General features: G+C 33.4%; 1 protein-coding gene across 1 annotated transcript in view; it reads left to right on the forward strand.

Moving 5' to 3' along the window:
* Positions 1-36: 36 nt before the first annotated feature.
* LOC117319491 (serine/threonine-protein kinase N2-like) overlaps positions 37-20,251 on the forward strand; it is a 37,712-nt gene continuing 17,497 nt past the window's right edge. The window contains exons 1-7 of the mRNA XM_033874287.1: positions 37-302; positions 1,799-2,105; positions 17,599-17,696; positions 18,516-18,687; positions 18,966-19,120; positions 19,435-19,655; positions 20,035-20,183. Of these exons, the coding sequence (XP_033730178.1) occupies positions 267-302; positions 1,799-2,105; positions 17,599-17,696; positions 18,516-18,687; positions 18,966-19,120; positions 19,435-19,655; positions 20,035-20,183 (1,138 nt within the window). The 5' untranslated portion in view covers positions 37-266. The remainder of the gene's footprint in view (positions 303-1,798; positions 2,106-17,598; positions 17,697-18,515; positions 18,688-18,965; positions 19,121-19,434; positions 19,656-20,034; positions 20,184-20,251) is intronic.

Here is a 20,251-nt window from a genome sequence, read left to right on the forward strand (position 1 = left end):
AAAGAAGTGTTTTCATTGGATTAGTGAAAGAATTGACCTCGTCACGTGACCCTACATGTCAGTTTGCCGTAATGGTGTCAAAGAGAATGTCTCCACACTCCGGAACGTAAACAGTGTAAAAAGTTATTTTTCGTTCGCTTTTGAGGCGAGAATTATATGACACATTCAAAAATATTTGATATGTATTTCCTACAAATTCATGAGGGAGCCGAGAAGTGAATAATAGCGCGCATATTTAGTATTTCCGTGTTGGGAGATTGACAAACATGGCGGCCGAACCAGGCACCTCCTACTACCATCAGGTAAAAGGAAACATGTCCCGAGCGACATACAACCGGCATACGGTTTGAAATATAAGTAGCTGCTTGAAATATAAATATTTTAATGAATGCTTGTAAATTGCTGCCTTTGACTAAGTCAACATATATGCTTGTCGACATAATGTTGAGATGTCGTAGTTTTTGGACAACACCTAAAAATGCTTTTTATAAATCCTACCCCCCCCCCCCCCCCCCTTTCCCATAATTTGAAGAAATGTATACGTATTTGTCAAGGAATTCGCAAATTCGAAATTTATTACTTTGGTGTTTAAAAAGACAATTATTTCCATTTACTTATTTAATCATATAGCCTAACTGTGATTTAGCGAGATCATGAAGTGATGACTAATAATATTGAAGATTGTATTTCTGAGTTAAACCAGTCTGGTTAAACTCCCTTTTCGTTCTCGAGATGTGTTCATGGTTCATCAATTACATTATTGTAGGTTACCATCACAGTTCTTGTAATAATATAGTTCTATTGCAAATTTCAGTATCATTATGCTTGCATCCTAGAAGTTGAATCCAAGATGTCATCTGTTGTCTCCATTGTCATATCATATAGTAATATGCAGACATAACATTATCATTTCATGGAATCACTGACACTATAGCTAACTAAGGGTCATATTGAATGAGCTCCTACTTGAAGTGCATATCTCATACCCGTGTCTTAAGTTGAGGCTTCACTGTACCTAGTGTGTATATGTTTCCTCTACCCCTACACCAGACTGTTTTGGACATTTTGACAGATGAATATCTGATATAGGGTCAGAGTGCACTACTGTATGAAAATGTGGATTCTCCAACACTGGTTTTTGGATTTTTGTGCAGACAAAATAAGTCTGGCATGACATAACACCTTTAATAGATATTAAGATAAATGAAATATTAATGTATCCAAAAAAGTCCCATATTGATATTCTGTAAGAGTGTCTGTAAGACTGTAATGCCCCTTATTTTCCACATTTTGCATTTATTCTGTACATGTCTACACCAAATTCTTGGCTACATCAAATGGTACTAGAAAATGCCACCTTTTCATAGTCTTGTGTCGGGGCCAGAGGAGAGTAGGCTAGGGCTATAGCTAAGGTTTACCACTGTAATACAAATTTGTGGCATCGTAAAAATGGTTGAATTTCTGACGATGAGCTCATATTAGGTTGTCTGACAGAGAATGAAATATCTTTCTACAACCATTTATGAAATAATTAGAATTCTTACATGTGGCATTGATGTTGTTGTTTAATATCATGGCAGTCGTGTGATAAATGGTTAAAATCATGGCATTATAATCTATGCATGTATGCCGCAAACATTACAGTCGCATGATCAATTGAAAAATCTGTAAAATACTGAATTTTTCTCATGCTGAACTAGGAAATGTGTTATATATCAGGGTATATATATTATATGCATGAATGTACAATTGTACATAATTATAACATGTACATTCTGATTCATTTTGTTTCTTATAGGGAGGTGCCATTGGTATAGGACAGAGGTATGGCTTTGAACCCAATCTTCCTGAAGCTGAGATTCAATTGCGATTAGAGGATCTTCGGGAACAGCTAAAGAAGGAAATTCGTAAAGAAATGAAAATAAAAGAAGGGGCGGAAAAATTACGAGAGGCAACAAGTGACAAGAAAAGTCTGTCTGATGTCCAAATAATTGTAAAAAAGTCTAACAACAAAATGAAGGAACTGCAACAGGAGCTTCAAGAGTTGGACGTGTACTTGCTCATTTGCAACCCTGGAAGCATTCGGCATCGTGACAACACAATGGGTAAAATATGCTTTTAACTTTAAAGCCTGGCAACAGATAATAATGTAGCACTGCATTATTATTGGAGCTGGTATATAGTCTATATACTGAGATTGTTTACCTTTCATTAGTTATATACAGGGGTGAATCAATTAAATACCAATTGTCAATAGTATGCTGAACTATAGTAGTTTCAAAAATGATGGATTCATGATCAATTAATTGACGTTAAGTTTATCAGTTTGATAACAAATGTTGATTGTGTGCTGAAAATTGATAGTTTCAAAAGTGATGGAACTTGTGTAATTTTATGACGATTTAAGTATTAGCTGGACTACCCCATGCAGTACTTTTCCTTAAGCTTCCTAGCAATAATAATTTAGTCACTTTCACAAAGATAATTAGCTACCTATTTGGTTGGGGATAGTATTGCATTACTTTTGTGATAGTATGCCACAAAAGTTAAACAATAGCAATAGGTTTTCCCTGATTGCAATAGTAAAAAGTACTTGCAATAGTCAGGCCAAGTTGTATAGCATCATGGTAAGTACATACGTCAGTATTTTATTGACCATCAATACAGAAGTAGACATTTGGATGAATAAACACAGGAAATGAAAACACCTACGTATGTATACACTTAGTATGTATGGTGCTTATAATGTCTGAACTATTTCAGAATTATAATCAAATTACCATGAGATTGAATTTGCTTTGCCTTGCACATGTTGTGATAATAGCATTGACAGTATGTACATACATGTACATAGTAAGTCTGTCTTCATGAGAAGGGATACAGTATTTGCATTTAGTTTAAAAATGTAAGTAGCTTTAAGTGAGTTACAATGAGATGAAGGTCAAAGATGATATACATACTTGTTTGACTTGACAACAAGTGAATTTCAAAACTTCAGGATCCTCAGACATTTTGGTTTATATATTAATGCTAACACTAGTTGTTTGAGGGTTATGCTTTGTAACACTAGTTGTTTGTGAGTACTTTATTTCTAGCTGTTTATTGTTTCGTCGTATAAACTTGCCGGATACACCAAAATAAAATAATTATCACTTCAGTTTTTCAACTTAATTTTATTGATATATTTTGTTGTTCCTAATTTCCATTCATATGTATATGATAAACAAAACATATGCAGATCTTATTGCAATTTCCGAATTTCCATTTGTCATTGAAATTCCTTAAATTAAAGTTAACTGATCAAAATGCAAATATGTTACTGTATACAGAGAGGGACTCTTATAATTAAACTACATCTAGACGTTTTGAACCTGGCTGTTAGTAGGACTTTAAACAAAATAAACCAAATCAATTAAATATCACTAGAAATTAAATAATTAAATGAATGAAATGGTCTGTGTAAAGGTTGACCTTGAATTACATATATGGTAGAATGACTGAAAATTCACAAGACCTCCTTCATATTGAAGATTGTGCAAGTGGTCACTACTAAATGGAGTGGTTAGAGGTTTTACTTTACACATTAAGAAGGAATGGGAAAATAGTGTAGGGACATCATTACTGTCTGCTTCTAGGAAGATGGGGACAGAAATCTTGTTTACTTCCATTCCATTATCACATCAGTAGCTCTATATTAAACATGGGAATCTTTTAATGCTATTTCCCTGGAGGAAGATATGTGTTGGGAGATAGGGAAGTGTGGAAATAAACCGAGGAAATGGGCATTAGGATATTGATTGAGGCTTCAGGCTGTAGGTTACCAGTCTAGAGGTGAATGGACCCAAATTACAGTAAATGTCCTGGAATTTGATGGTATTTTAAGTTTTATTTTCTTTATTTTATGGTTATTATTTTTATGTTGATAAATTGATTCCTGAATATATCATGTTTAAACTAATTATATTATGCTATTTAATTTGCCCAAACATATTTAAATGGTTACCTACAAATTCCAAGACTCACTATACATTATAGATGTAATATTAATGTTAAAGACTTCAGAAATTGTTTGTTAACTAGAGTAAATTAAAATGAGTCTTAAATCTTGTCAGTATAATAAAAGCAACTGAGCAATTAAGACTCAAAATTTAAACATCAGCCCCTTTGTCCTGAACTTTGAGTCGTACCTAAAGCTAGCTAGCTGTCAGGTTTTCATGTTAGTGTTTCCTCCTTACACTGAGCTGAAGCTGAAATATTTCAACATTTTATAAATATTTTTATCATGAGTCAATCAGTATGTTTGGATATTCAAATTCTTACAATTGTACATGTCTTTGCCTGAATAGAGATGTACATTATTTATAGATTCATTTGAAATAATTCCATTCACTCTAGATATTGTAGGTAGCAGCACTACATGTGTTAGGGACAAGAAGAGGAAGCTTATATATATCTGTACAGATATTGTACATGTAGTTAGTAAAAGAAGGAAACAGATACTTGATGTGTTCAAATAACTTTAGTACCCACTTGAAAGATCTAGATTGTGTACTTATTTCAGTGTTATTATGAAGCATGATGCAATGAAACCCATCTTCTGATCATGATCAGTAATTAATTCTGTGAGTCACACGTAGATGGAGAGACCCAGGCCATATGTGGTTAGTATTTTGTGTCTCTGTCCGGAATCTTACATTTGATGTGGATTTTAGAAAATTAAACTGACCATAGCATACATTCATCTGAATGTTTAATTTTAAAAAAGTCATCTCAATTGATGATTTGCAATAATTAAAACCCCACATATTTAGAAATCTTTATAATTATGTGTAATCTAAAGCTATATTTATATGGCATGTGGCAAAATGTTTCTTTTCTCCATCAATACCCTGGCATATCTTATCTATTTTTAGTATACGTACCATGCTATCTACTGGTACACCTTAGCTTTGTGGACTAATTGAAAAAAAAGCTTTTACAATCTAAAAATGATCTTTTTCATTATTATATAAAATTAGAATTTGAAAAGCAAATGTTTGTTTATCTACAAGTACTGTTTTTTTTAAGTGTAACAAGATATTACATTCAATGTCAAACACAAATTCATACACCTATCAAGGTTAAGCTAAAAATTTATACAGAACAGCAAAGGTAGGCATATTCAAATTCAAGTTTAGGGTCAATTTATGATATGTGCAACAAGAATCACAAATCAAACATAAGGCCAAAGCAAGTTTGCAGCTACAATTGAAAATGTATGAGTCATTGAAAGCATACTATATATGTTACATTCAATGGTCGATTTGTCTATTATAAAGGTTAAAAGGTCATAATGCTTTAAAGGTCATAATGCCTGTTGGAGGTATATCTCATTCAGGTTCATAAAGTTATTAGAAAAACTTAATTATAAACATTGAAATTCACATTCACCAAATCAACATACTTGTTACCAGGTATCAATAGACATTGAAAAGGGGCCGAGTGGTTAAGGTGTCCCGACACTTTATCACTAGCCCTAGCCTCCACCTCTGGGTTGCGAATTCGAAACCTACGTGGGGCAGTTGCCAGGTACTGATCACCGTAGGTCAGTGGTTTTTCTCCGAGTACTCCGGCTTTCCTCCACCTCTAAACCTGGCACGTCCTTAAATGACCCTGGCTGTTAATAGGACGATAAACAAAATAAACCAACCAATTGCAAACCAACATTGAAAAATCTTTCTTTTATACTGCATGAGTGATTTACTCCTGTACAGCTGTATATTAGATATTGATCATCCTTGTTTACTTCTAGACATGCTTTTCATTTCGTAGTAGATAGTGTGTTGTATTAGAATCAGAGTCACGCTAATTGTATAGTAAATATATATATAATATTAAGAACTGTGGAATTGTACTGGAGCTGGAGTTTTGTTTTATCAATCTTCCTGCAACATGTTGAAATGCAGCATTGTTATATTTTTGCCTTCTCACTACCGATTTCACCCAGGGAACCCCCATTCATCGACATGTCAGCGTTCCAACGCGTATGGAGATTATGAGATTATGTCGTACTTCCTGCTCTGCATACGCAGTCAATATTTACATGTGTGATATAAAGCTCCTCAGTGACAACATTATAGCAAACTTTAAAACTAATGTAAAGGAAAGAATACAATACTATATCACCAGGGGAGAATCATTGAAAAACCTATGGTCAAAATTAGTGATGGGTCAGATGTTAAAATTTGGGTATCGTTGGGATGAAATTCTGATTCTGTGACAGCCTTATGTTTGGTTGTATTATATATGGACATCAAAAACATCCTATACATATACAATGGTGTGATGTGTTCATTAAATAGAATCCTTGAAATACAGCATATAGGTATTTATGTGAAGATGTAAATCAGTAAACGTAATATAATAAAAAATTGGTTTGATTATGAAACTGCTATAGCTAGTACATACAGTTATCCAGGTATATATAGTATTACAGGAAGTTTGATGTGTGTTTCTGCAGGAAAATGATAGTGTATACATTTTTTAGTTCAACCAATAGCCAGGGTCTTTTTGAAGCAGATCAGTCTGATTGAAGCAGCTGGTGGCTACCTCACTGAACAACATACAGGAGGCCTATATGCTAATGTATGCTACCCAGAGCAATAAGGGAAAATTAAGCATCCTACACAAGGACACAACCATAATAGCAAAGAATGGCCCATCATTTCAGCTTCATGAGAAAAATAATTAGACTTCTACTAGAAGTAATACAGAATGTTCACAATTTTTATATCCATTCTGATAGTGAATGAGAATTTTTTGATCAGTTACCATTGGACATGAATTTTCTCTGACATCACAATTAAAATAAATAACGATGCCAGTCAGTATATAACAGACATAACCTAAATATATATATAAGCCTGCCAGAACAGATGCCAGGTTAAATAATTATCAGTATATTTAGGAATATATATCTTTACAGAGATGAAAAGGAAGTTAAATTTTATCTTATTCCAACTCTTTCAATATGTACCATGACAAAATTTGAAGATAAGTATTTTTCACACAGACCACAACTTTACTAGACCATGATCATGATATTTGTAGGGAGTTCAGCACACACTGTATGATATAGAATATTAAAGACACTTAAAGATATATATGAGATCATGTGTTATTCAATTGGTTTTGATGTGTTACTGGTGTATCTTCATTAAATGTCATGTAATTGAAGTGTTTTAAGAAATATGTTGATGACTTGTAATGATAAGAAATTAAAGTAGAGTGTTGATTCTTGTCAACATTTTGTATATATTGATGTATTTCAAGTTTTTGACAGTTGGTTTATATCAAAGTTTGATCTTGTATTTGATACTCAGAAGCAGTGCATATCTAAGAGGCAGAGGTGAAACCCTAATGAATGTGTGAACATCACAGCATTCCAGAAATATTTTTGTGTGGGAGACTGCTGGCATTTCATGTACAGTGTTAAAAAGCAGGTATTACAGAGTTTTTAGTATATAGGTATATATATATAATCTCCTGGTATATAGTAACTCACAGCTCTAGTATCAGCCAGGCATGGGAAAACAAGAAACCAAAGGGCTGTGTATATAGCTCTCTGGAACATGCATCAGTGCAGAATATATACAAGAAGCAAAATTTTCCACTCGAAGGAAGAGTTGATTATGTTAGTCCAGTGTAGAATAACTGACTTCAGTATTAAAAGTTAGGATTCAAAAGGGCATTGGAATAGTTACTTTTTCTTGATGACTGTAAATTTCCATTGCGGGACCATGATAGCTCATCAGTTGGTTTGAGCACTATATATATGTAACCTCATGGTAGTGTGTGGTTAGACACTCCCCTACTTACCTGTGTCAGTTTGTGTTTCCCGGGAAGCTTATAATTGGGTCGGTTTGTGCTTTATAGTTGTGTCCTTGGGCAAGACACTTTACCCTTATATTGCTCTGGATGCATGGCATGCAATGGTTCTGTCGTATGATGGTCAATGAGGTAGTCACCAACTACTACAAGAAGACACCACCTCAAAATGATCCTGGTTGTTGAAGAGGTGATAAAAACAGCAAACAAATATTTTCACTGATCATGAACTGTCTTTTTATGGAATCGATTAATTTACAGTGATAATCCTAACCGTGTTTACATAGTCATATTCATGTGTATAATTATGACATATTTAGGTATTCGATCTCATTACATTATATTGTAGTGTCTATCACTCTTGTCCAGCATCAACTTCTTCTTTAAATAAATTCTTCTAAAAAAAATTCAAGGCCTAAACATAGAATTGTGATTTTGGTTGGTACTGGTAGGTTCCTTGGATGACACCCAACAAAGTTTGTGAAAAGACTAGTACATTGACCCATAATTTGTTAAAATATTCAAACAACTTCTGATTAATTAACCTAAAGATGTAGCTAGAATCAAGATTATTGGCTGGTAGGTTTCTCTGATGACGATGATGCCTGAAAACATAATTACCTTAAACATAAATGTCTAATTTAAGGTCACAGGGATAAACAAATAAACATTTCTTTGATATGCTGAAAGGCTGCAGAGAATCAGAAAAGCGGTGAAGACCAGTTATGTGATGCAGGCTCATGATCATTGGGCCTCTTGAATATCAAGTGGTATTTGGCAAGCTATGCTGTTCTAAAAATAGAAGCTTATATGGTTGATGACAGTATAAATCTTATAATTATATTCAATTTTTCACTGCACTATACCAAATTTTAATGTAAAATAGACAAATGTGTGTCGCTCTTTGTGAATCACTGAATGAGGTCTGATACCCTACTCTTCTGTACATGTTGATAGGCCTGATTGGCATAACAGATCTAGTCAAAGGAAACCTCTGCTATGTCCAGCAGTTATAAAACACTTTAAACATCTCTACAGCACAGTGTATGTCCCCCATAAATTTATGTTTGAGTATATACTATATACTGGACTTAACATTTCATTGAATTTCTCCTGTGACCTGTAATGTGGTAAATATCCCTAACGTATGCTATCTATAATCATCTTGTTATCGTGATGAATTTTAGGTACATGTGCCATGTTCACAGCTAAGTCATAGAAAGTGTAATTCCATTTCACAATATATTAGAGTACCATATAAATGTTGACACTTGAAAAACTTGTAAGAAATACCTGCAGTTAAACAATTTTAAATATGCTTTTCGGTCACCTAGATTTTTAAATGATCCATGAAAACATTTACCATATATGTTACAGAGTTCACTTTGTAATATGATATGGACAGACCTTTATTGTATAAATGAAGTTCAGCTGATACACCTGACCAGATAAAGGTGTAACTTTTAACTCACCTGTAGACCACACTAGTCAAGTTCTTTATTTACTGTCACGAAATACACACAAATTAATGCATACTGAATTTTCAAAGGTACCTACAATCATCTGTTGGCTGCATTTACCTCTCAAGGATATTGTATATGTGGAGAATTATGTGAATTTCAGATTTTTACTTGTATGTTGCATTTATCCTTATACTACCCTCATGTATGATCAACACACAAAGGTGATTCCAGGTATTCTGATGAGGTCTCGTAAGGTGTAGTGGTGTGGTGAAAAGATTCATCCATGGGCACCCAAAAGTTGAAACCAGACCTGTACTGGGCACTAATACTTGTGATAGCCTTGATTCACACCAGTAACAGTTATGTGTGTCAAAACCCAATCTGTTCTCATGTACACTAGTATTGTATCATTTTATTCTGCCTCAACTTTAGGATAATTAATTGAATCATGGTTCCTCTTCAGTTATTCTTTGTACATTTATGTATATGCATCCATCAACGTAGAGTATTGTTTGGGAAAAACGAGCTGTAGTAGTACCAACATACAAACAGAACTCTATAGATTCTTTATCAAACCCATAACAATTCCTTCTGTTACAAAGTATTGCCTGCTCTCCCAGAGCCGACATCGTTGTGGGGGCCTATAGCTATAACTCTCTAAGTTAACTCGGAATAGATTAAGACTGCAGTATTTCTTTGGTCCTTGTAAAAAATTGTATTTGAAGAGTCCCCAGAATTTATTATCAACTTTATCCAAGAAAACTTGCTGATCAGTTCTGATTGTGTTGTAACATTCATTATGTGGCACAATTAAATTTTTGCATATTCTTGTAACATGAAAACAGATTCTGTGCACAACACAGACAACCCAGTCTTTGATAAAGAGGAATAGCTATCGCTGAGGATACAGACATTGTAGAAGATCCTAAATACTTGCATCAGGCCTGAGCTTTTGGGATGGAAATCATTTATATAGAAATTCAGTCCAACAGCTATACACTGATATATATGATGGAACATTTTGTTTTGTCTCTAGCTAGCTTCAGAACATTTTGTTTCGTGTTGCTTCAGAGCAAAATGGAAACTTTTGATTTATTACAAACACATTAATAAAAATGCGAGTTTGTTATAAGTTCTATGCTGGTGTTGTTTAAAATGTGTTGATGAATAGAACATTGTTTAATACAGCTCATCTTCTCTATCGAAAATATAAAATGTTGAATTGGCAACTTATTGGTATATACGTATACGTAGGAAGATGTTATCTAGAACCGAAAAAAGCACACAGAAAATAAAGAGAAAAATGAGGCGTAAAAAAAGAAAAAGAGCTATTTATGATTGTTAGTCATTCGTGGGATCATCTCTTTGGTGATAGATCTAGAGTTGCTAAGCAATCAGGTAATGAAAAAATGGAAGATTGGTATAACAGTATTTTATAGATTTTACACTGTCCAGATTCATACCAGCTAATCTAATCAGTCTGTACATGATAAGCATCTTCCTTATGTACATACTTAGGCCAGGGGGGCACCAGGATGAAATTTGTACAAGATAAATGCATCTCTCATATGTAAACACTTGTTTTATTGTCAGTGTTAAAACTTACAGCCAATATTCCTGTATAGGACAGGTAATATTGATAACAAGGCCCCACCAAGTACCCAACACGTTTGATAGTAAAGATTGATACCAAACACCTGCTTTTGATAATAGTAGTTCAAGTAAAAAGTAAATGGAAAGGATGCAGTAGTCTTAATAGAGGAGTAGTATAGAATTGATTACTTAACTGTGACATAACTATATATATGTATACCAGTACATACTAAGATAATCTGTATGCAATGTAAGAAAGGAAGAAAATAGGTGAAAGCCTCAATGGTTTATTTCAGTAAAATGTCATTGGATTTTGAATTAAAAAAAAAATATATATGCAATGGTGTCCAATAAAATGTCCTGAGAGTTCTGTTGGCTTACACATATACATAATATAAATAAACACCAAGTGTTTTTAAGTACAGTATATCCTATACACAGATATGTAGAAAAAGTAGCTGTAATCGGCTACACCATATCATCAGTACACATACATCAAGTATATAAAATATAAAGTTCTGAAGCCACAGTTAGGTGAGAGGTGGTTATTTGAACTGAAGGCTATATCCTGTTACAAGACTAGTGCCAGTGTAGAGGGGGCATTGTCTGCATGATCAGATGAAAACTGGCTGGTAGTCAGAGTTAATAACTGGTGCGGGTGAAACAGCTGTCTGATGGAGGCTGTAAGGGTGTATGTCCTGTCTTAATATTTAATAACAAATCCACTGTGATGGCTGTTCATAGACAAGCAAACCTGTTTTAGTTCAGACTGTACAGATTAGGCAATGTACATGTTCTAATTATATATAATTACATACAAATATTGATTACATTTAGATACTAATAAAGTAAATGTTTGAGTTCCAGATTTCATTAAGGCAGGGAAAACTGTAAAGTGTACTGAACTGTGTCACAGTTTAGACAAATTATACTGAAATGTGTCACAGTTAAGACAAGTTATACTGAACCATGTCACAGTTTAAACAAGTTATTCTGAACCGTGTCACAGTTTAGACAAATTATACTGAACCGTGTCACAGTTTAGGCAAATTATACTGAACCTTGTCACAGTTTAGACAAGTTATACTGAAATGTGTCACAGTTTAGACAAATTATACTGAAATGTGTCACAGTTTAGATAAGTTATACTGAACCTTGTCACAGTTTAGACAAATTATACTGAAATGTGTCACAGTTTAGATAAGTTATACTGAAATGTGTCACAGTTTAGACAAGTTATTCTGAACTGTGTCACAGTTTAGACAAGTTATACTGAAATGTGTCACAGTTAAGACAAGTTATACTGAACCATGTCACAGTTTAGACAAGTTATTCTGAACCGTGTCACAGTTTAGACAAATTATACTGAACCGTGTCACAGTTTAGACAAATTATACTGAAATGTGTCACAGTTTAGACAAATTATACTGAAATGTGTCACAGTTTAGATAAGTTATACTGAACCTTGTCACAGTTTAGACAAGTTATACTGAACCGTGTCACAGTTTAGACAAATTATACTGAACCGTGTCACAGTTTAGGCAAATTATACTGAACCGTGTCACAGTTTAGGCAAATTATACTGAATCGTGTCACAATTTAGGCAAATTATACTGAATCGTGTCACAATTTAGGCAAATTATACTGACTTGTCACAGTTTAGGCAAATTATACTGAATCGTGTCACAGTTTAGGCAAGTTATACTGAAATGTGTCAAAGTTTAGATAAGTTATACTGAACCTTGTCACAGTTTAGACAAGTTATACTGAAATGTGTCACAGTTTAGACAAGTTATACTGAACCTTGTCACAGTTTAGACAAGTTATACTGAAATGTGTCCATTTTAGGCCAGTTATAATTACATTGTATCTGTTTAGACCAGCTTTGCTGGAAAATGTGTCCTTTCAGACAAGGTAAACTGAAATGTGTTGGTTCAGCAAGTTACATATATACACTTGGAAATAAGTCAGTTTAGGCAAGTTACACTGTTAAATCATTTACACTTTAACACGAGAATAAGATAAAAAAAAAAATGAAAATAAGGGGTATTTTGACGAATTCTGTAATTTGTTATCATTTCTACAAAACTGGCTCAAAAAGCATCTGTATAAATGCATATAACATATGCCTATCAGTTTCAACTACTGTAGAAATGTAGTTGTTTGCCAATAAATTAATCTAAACTGTTCGTTTTCAATAAAAAATTATCTGAAGCACCTAATAACAACATTATTTATATAACAGACATGGAGATAATATAACTGAGAGCAAGACCAACCTAATGTTAGTGTAATGATACTCCAATCTGTTTACATTGTACAATACTATAGGTCTGCCATAGCTGTTTGTCACTATATATATACTGTTAATTACATTATATAACAGAGGTGATGAAACGTTTAATTTGGCTAGCTACTGAACTGTAAATCAATGACAGCAGGATTAAATAATGACATACGGGCATACCTTCCTGCCTTTTGTTCTGTTTGGTGCATTAAAATGAAAATTGCTGGAATGGATAAGTAAATGATATGCTCTAAAATGAATTAAAAAGCAACAACTGGACATTTTCCACAAAATGGCCGCCCAGTGGAGACTGATAATATAGACATGTCCAATTTGCATGAAAATTGAGATTGTACGTATATACACAAAATTTATGACATTTACTTGTTGATTATAAAACTATATCCACTTTCTTTGTTTTGCATCAAGGTATTAACCTGATAAATATGTACTTGATTTGATGTTCTGATGTTCATCACTGATAAATGGTGTTTAGATGTTGGCCCTTGATTGTCAGATGCAAGTCAACATGTCAATCTTGATGGGTTGATGATTTATTTGATCGTGATTTGGGGTTAATACATTGTAACCTTAATTACAGTCTGTGTATCTCGCACTCCCTGTCTGTAAACTTCTATCCAGGTACCTTGTATTCTTAATTAGGAGCCAATTAATTGGGCCACAGGTAACATGTGATCAAAACAAGTCTGTGGTATTCAATCTAGATTGACATTTAATATTTAAATAAAGTGAACTTTGTGTGTTAATTTTGTATCGTATGCTGTGCCTTATGTTGATGTGTGTGGGCTGAAGTCATTGATTACATTAGCATGTTTATTCAGTTAAATCTCAGTGTTAAGCCTTTTTGTGTCACCTGTGAAAGCAAGACATATATATATGTATATATAGGGATCACAATGGCAGCAGCCATCGCAGCGCAAGAGGTTTTATATGCAATAACTCCAGTTTCCTTGGGCTGATCAAGCTCAAACTTCATACAGACCTTCTTTACCCAAGGGGCTTAAGCTTGCATTCGATCGCTTTTTAGGCCTGAAGGTTAATGGTCAAGATCACTCTTGATCTTACTAAATAAACAAACTTAGTTTCCATGCCATAACTCAAGTTTCCTTGGGCTGATCAACCCCAAACTTCATACAGACCTTCCTTACTAAAGGGGCTTGCATGGGGTTGCTTTTTAAGGTTAACGGTCAAGGTCACTGTTACTAGAAATAGAAAATAAGTTTCTGTGTCATAACTCAAGTTTCTTTGGAAGCTCAAGCTTAATACATAATAAAGTGATTGCATGCGATTGTTTTCAGACCCGAAGGTCAAAGGTCAAGGTCACTTTTGCTAAAAATAGAGAATTAGTTTCCGTGCCGTAACTCAAGTTGTTTTGGGCTAATGTAGTTCTAACTTCATACAGACCTTTTTTCCCAAAGGTGCTTGCTTGAAATTGCATTTCAGGTCTGGAGGTTGAAGGTCAAGGTCACTGTTACTAAGAATCTACAAAATTACCAGTCATTAGGCTCTTTTTCAGGGGATTTATTCACTTTTATGATTATATATATAAGGGTATAAGTAATGATCACTTTTATGTGGTGTGTCCATCATAAGCTGGAAAGTCGGTTTGCAACAAGTCTTCACCGCAGGAGCTCATTTCCGTTGATTAGTAAAAATGAAATGTTTTAAGCAGAAATAATAAAATATTTTATTATTATTAATCAACAGAAACAAGCTCATGTGGTCTTTACTGGACCGAATGTCAGGCATCAAATCTTGTCAACATTGAATTTGTGATAGGAAAATTTTTCAAGACGTAAATTTAATCAAATAGAATTATTTACTGTTAAGCAAAGATTAACGATGTAATGATGGCAACCACTTAAACTGTTTCAGACTTTCCTAGTGCTTGTATGGAGATTTTCATTGTTAATTTTACCAGGTTTAAAATGTTTTCATTATAAGGGGTTGAAGCTATATGTAAGGTATGATTGATCACCTGGGTATATCTAATTGTGTAATATTTAGATCAAGATCATCTATTATTTTTATTAAATCAATCTCAACCTTATAAACAGTAAGGTAAATAATTTTTTTCTTATAAAAAATATCCAAATTTATTCGTTTTTCAAATTGAAGATGGATATTAATTAGTTTGAACATTTTTTTCAAAGCATGAAATTTCATCACAACTGTAAAATTAAAACCCACACATTTCCTTGTCCTGTACACAACCTTTAAAAACACAGACATATGATCAGGTAAAGAGTTTAAAAAAAAAAATGCTTCCTGTGCTGTATATGTCCGTTAAGTTTGTATTGACAAATAAGCTCCTCTTATTTCATTATCTCCTTATACCTTGGATGTTTCCAAGGTCATGTAACCTTGACGAGCACCATATAAGGAAACATAAAGCACCAAGTAGTCAGGTTTAATGGCGTTCCTCAAATTATTGGGTCACACAGTCTTCTAAGGTCAGTTTTTATCATCATAAAAACTGTAATGGGAATTGTATGTCATTTCCTTTCTCCGTGTCCAGATACTTACCTTTGTGTTTCTTTTGTGTGAACTATATATATATATGAGGGTTAGACAGATTATGAGGGTATGATGGCTAGAGGTCGTATTGATGTGTTTTACTTTCAAACATTTAAACCAAATATTTACTTTAAATATATATATAATCATGACTTATATTGTCTCCATTTATATGAGAGATAATATAATTATCATCAAAAACTATTCAATAAAAAAATAATCAGTATCTATTTATTACCTATATACATAAACAGTGCCTTAAATTCACCTGTTTATATATATAATCAGCATTATAATTTATGCTTATCTTCAAATTAAATAAACTTATATTCTTCCAGACCATGCTCATAATTGAAGTCATGACCAGAACAATATGAACAAATGTGATATGTAAAGCCAGAAAGTAGGCTCTGTGTAAATTATAACAGGGCTTTTTCCCACTGGTTTGGGAAGGGTCCTTTTTATCTCATTTTGGGGGGAAAATGGTTAATTGGGAAAGATTTTTTCAGGAGTAAACTGCAAATTTTTGGGATTTGGCTTTAAAATGAAATAATTCCAATTGGGAATTGGGCCCATTAACGGCCCCAGAAAGCCCTCGGAAAAATCCCTGTATAAGTTATATACACTCGTAAACATATTCATAACTTATGCATTATATCATTACAATAGGAGCACAAAATTGGAAACACTTATAATTGTACAAAGATCTAAAAGAAAATACAGTTCCTGTAGTGATCTCCATGAATCAAGGCAAAACATTGTACAGAAGAAACTTTGATGTCAGTCTGCATGTTAGCTATGAAATGATCTGTGTGTAGCAGGCCTACAAACAATCTCCCACAATTATGTAATAACTGTTGCACTAGATTTTATCAAGTTTATGGACTGGATTTCTGTTTGTGTTTCTTCAAAATATTAGAAGCTTTCTAATGACAACTGTCAGCCATGTGTTCTAGATTATGTGTACATATCATGTATGCTGATTAAGATTCTTTAAGTATCACAATGTAATATTATAGCTGACTACTGGTTTGCATACATAATCAGAAAGATAGTGGAACTATTTTATCTGTAGTTTGAGCATGTAGAGTGTTTGGTTTTATCAGATGTTGACATACAGATTAGATAGGTAGGTAAACTTTGAACATTACCCAATAATGATCAAGACATTGTGTACAAGTTGTGATAGATGAAAACAATACCAGAATAGTTAAAGCTAACATTCAAACAGAACTTTCGCTCCTTTATTTATCTGGCAATAAGCCCATGTCTGGTAATAAGCTCATTCATGTCTTATTTAGTTCTGTTAAAAACCTAAGAAATGCTGTTTTGTTTTTCTGCAATAAGCCACCCCCCAACTTTGTGTCAAAGTAGCCCATAGCGTTGGCCCCTGGGCTTATTACAGAGTAAATATGGTATGACCCTGCAGGCTGTTGCAAGGATGTTAAAATACAAACAAATACATTGTATACCAGTATTTGTTTTGTATGAAGAAAATAAACTGTTGTGGAGAACATCTGTCATGTTCTTTCTAAACAATGATATATAGGGACAAGTATACAGCATCATATTAAAAGTACATGAAATGTTTATAACTTATACCAGACTACCCCTCTTCCCATACAAAATATTTCCATCAGGATGGGAAGGAAAAGGTATTACAAATCAGGTGGGAGTGTAGTGATATATTCCCATCAGGATGGGAAGGAAAAGGTATTACAAATCAGGTGGGAGTGTAGTGATATATTTTCTAGTTTTAGAAGGCATTATACTCTTGATTTCTAAAAAAGATATTTCATTTGAATTTCTAGTTTTCTCTTGTCTTTATGTATGTTTCTTTTTGTGTTATAGGTCAATCTCCGGAGAGAGATGGACAAAACCAGATTGAAAGCAACCCCACTAACTCACGGATATCCTCCTTACAGAAACAATTTGAAATAGAAAATAAAGTAAGTGAAAGATTAGTTTTAAATTTTACTTGAAAGATCACTTATAAGATTAAAATGTTCAAATCACCAGTATAAAGCTCCATAAAAAACATCACATTTCATAAGCCTTAATATCCTCCATACAGGGATGTAATATAGGCTTCAATCAGGGACTTTCAAGTGTCTACTGGGGTCAAAATTACTTAACATAAAACACAATGTAAAGAGAAGGTGGTATATAGCCCTTCTAATCAGTTGTGCTATTAAAAAACAGTATCCTTTTGAATGAAAACCAATCTTTTTTTTTCAAATTCCTGTACAGGTGTCTATTCCTAGAACAGATTGTAAAATACCTGTCATGATATTATATCAATGTGGTATCAATTGATGTACATAATCAAACTGTATTTTACAATTACTTACCATCTTAGATCAGTACCATGATTTATTAACCACAGAAGAATATATATTTCTTAATGCTGACTAAAGAATGCTGTTATCATACTTTATATGGAGTACTCAAAATTTTAGCTCAATCTGAATTCTAATAGATAATATAAGAAACTTGATGAATTGGCACGCCAAAATTAATTTCATACAGAAAGTGCCATTAGCACAATCTGAATTTAGCAGAATCCTTCCGGCGCGAAAAGTGCTAAAATCAGATTACCACTGATATATGTATGTTTACAGTAATATACAATATATATACATGGATGTGAAAAAGTGAACCTATTTGTTCTTCAAACTAGTCCATAAACACAGTGTTACGGTATATTAATGTATTTAACCAATAAAATTTACACCTTGTTTTACATAGATTTACTTAACATTCTCCAGGTAAAACAGGGTGCTGAGAACATGATTGGGATGTACAGTGCCGGATCATTTAAAGACAAAAAAATGTTGGCGGAAGCTCAGCTAATGTTGAGCGATGCAAAAACGAAAATGGAGATCATTCGCATGCAGATGTTGAAAGTCACCCAAGATGCTACAACATCAGATGTTGATGGTAAACAGTTTAAACTTTAAATTTGATTTTTTTAAGCGTGACTGTCGTAGATGTTTTGGTTTTGCATGCTTTGTTAATGGGAGGAAAGTTACATCAAGGGTCATGAGAATCATGGAAATCATATTGATAAGATGTTGATGGTAAATAGTTAAAACTTAAAGTTTAAATTTTTTAAGTGTTGAAATCATATTGATACTTACAGAGCCTAGAAAAATGAGCTGATTTTATTAATGTAAACTTTGTTACACTGTATTAGGATCAAGTATGTTTGTTTTTAGTGACACAGCAGTGTGAGGTGTTATCTCCCCTTGAGTTACGAATAGAGGAGTTACGACATCACATGAAAATAGAGTCTGCAGTACTGGAGGGTGCAAAAAATGCTCTACGGCTACTACAGATGTCTAAGTCTCCAGACAGCAAAGCTGTAAAAGAGGTACAATCTTAGTATATCTGATTTAATTATAGTGTAATATAGCAGACTGGAAATTTGATCAAGTAAGGAGCAGTTTGTGTAGAAGAGAAACAATTGGTAAAAGTTGTTATTGAGAACCTAGAATAGTTCTGACTTGGTTTAAAACAAAAATAAATAAAATACACTATGCTATACTGTAGAAAAACTTGTTATTTAAATTTTTTTGAAACAAATTTTTTAAATATATATAATTTTAGAAGAATACTTTAAAAAATAATCAATTTTATAAGGCTTTACTGTTATGATGTCATACTTTTTCTGTCATTACTTTTCAGGCACAATCTAGTTATACAGAATCCAACCAAAAATATGAACTCTTACGAATCTCATTAGAAAAACGAATTGTAGAGCTTGACCCTACATCATCCAAACTACAACTGCTGAAAGAGGAGTTAAATGTAGCCACACCTACAATATATCCCCCCAAGGACAAAAAGAATCAAAATTCTTCCCCTTTCTCCAAATCTGCTGCAATAACCGGAAAGTTAGAAGTCAGGTACGCTGATGAGATTTTTAAGTTAAATTTAATCTAAATAACTGTTTATTTTCAACTATTTTCTGCAAATTAATATTTTGTAATCATAACACACAAAAAAATGACAAAAAAAAATCATTAAAATAGAGACGTTTCAGTTCTGCCAAGAATTGACCTAGGTGAAAATTACAAAGGACAACTCTTGGTAGACATTGGTTTCAGTTAGATGTGATGCCACTTGTTGATAGTCTTATCCTAACATGTCACCTGTATTTTCATTTTCTCCCTAGGAGTGATGTTAAAAAGTCTGCCTTAATAATTAGAGTGGTTTCCCCTACTGATTTTAGTGATTTCTAGTTGATTGATGTCCTTGTTTCGACATTGATTATCTCCCCTGTAGGTTGGTAGGTTGTCAGGGCCTACTGGAGGACATACCTGGTCGTAAGAAGGAGAAGGATAACCTACAGTTATTACTATCAAGTCCAGGAGAAAGCAAGAGTTTACTACGCAGGTCAACAAAAACATATAACGTCAAAGAAGATTTATCAAGTAAGTTTAATAATGTTACATTCAAATGTTTAACCCATTAAAAGTAAGCTTCAAAGATCTGATAATCA

The sequence above is a fragment of the Pecten maximus genome, chromosome 2, assembly GCF_902652985.1.
Source record: "Pecten maximus chromosome 2, xPecMax1.1, whole genome shotgun sequence".
Lineage (NCBI taxonomy): Eukaryota > Metazoa > Mollusca > Bivalvia > Pectinida > Pectinidae > Pecten > Pecten maximus.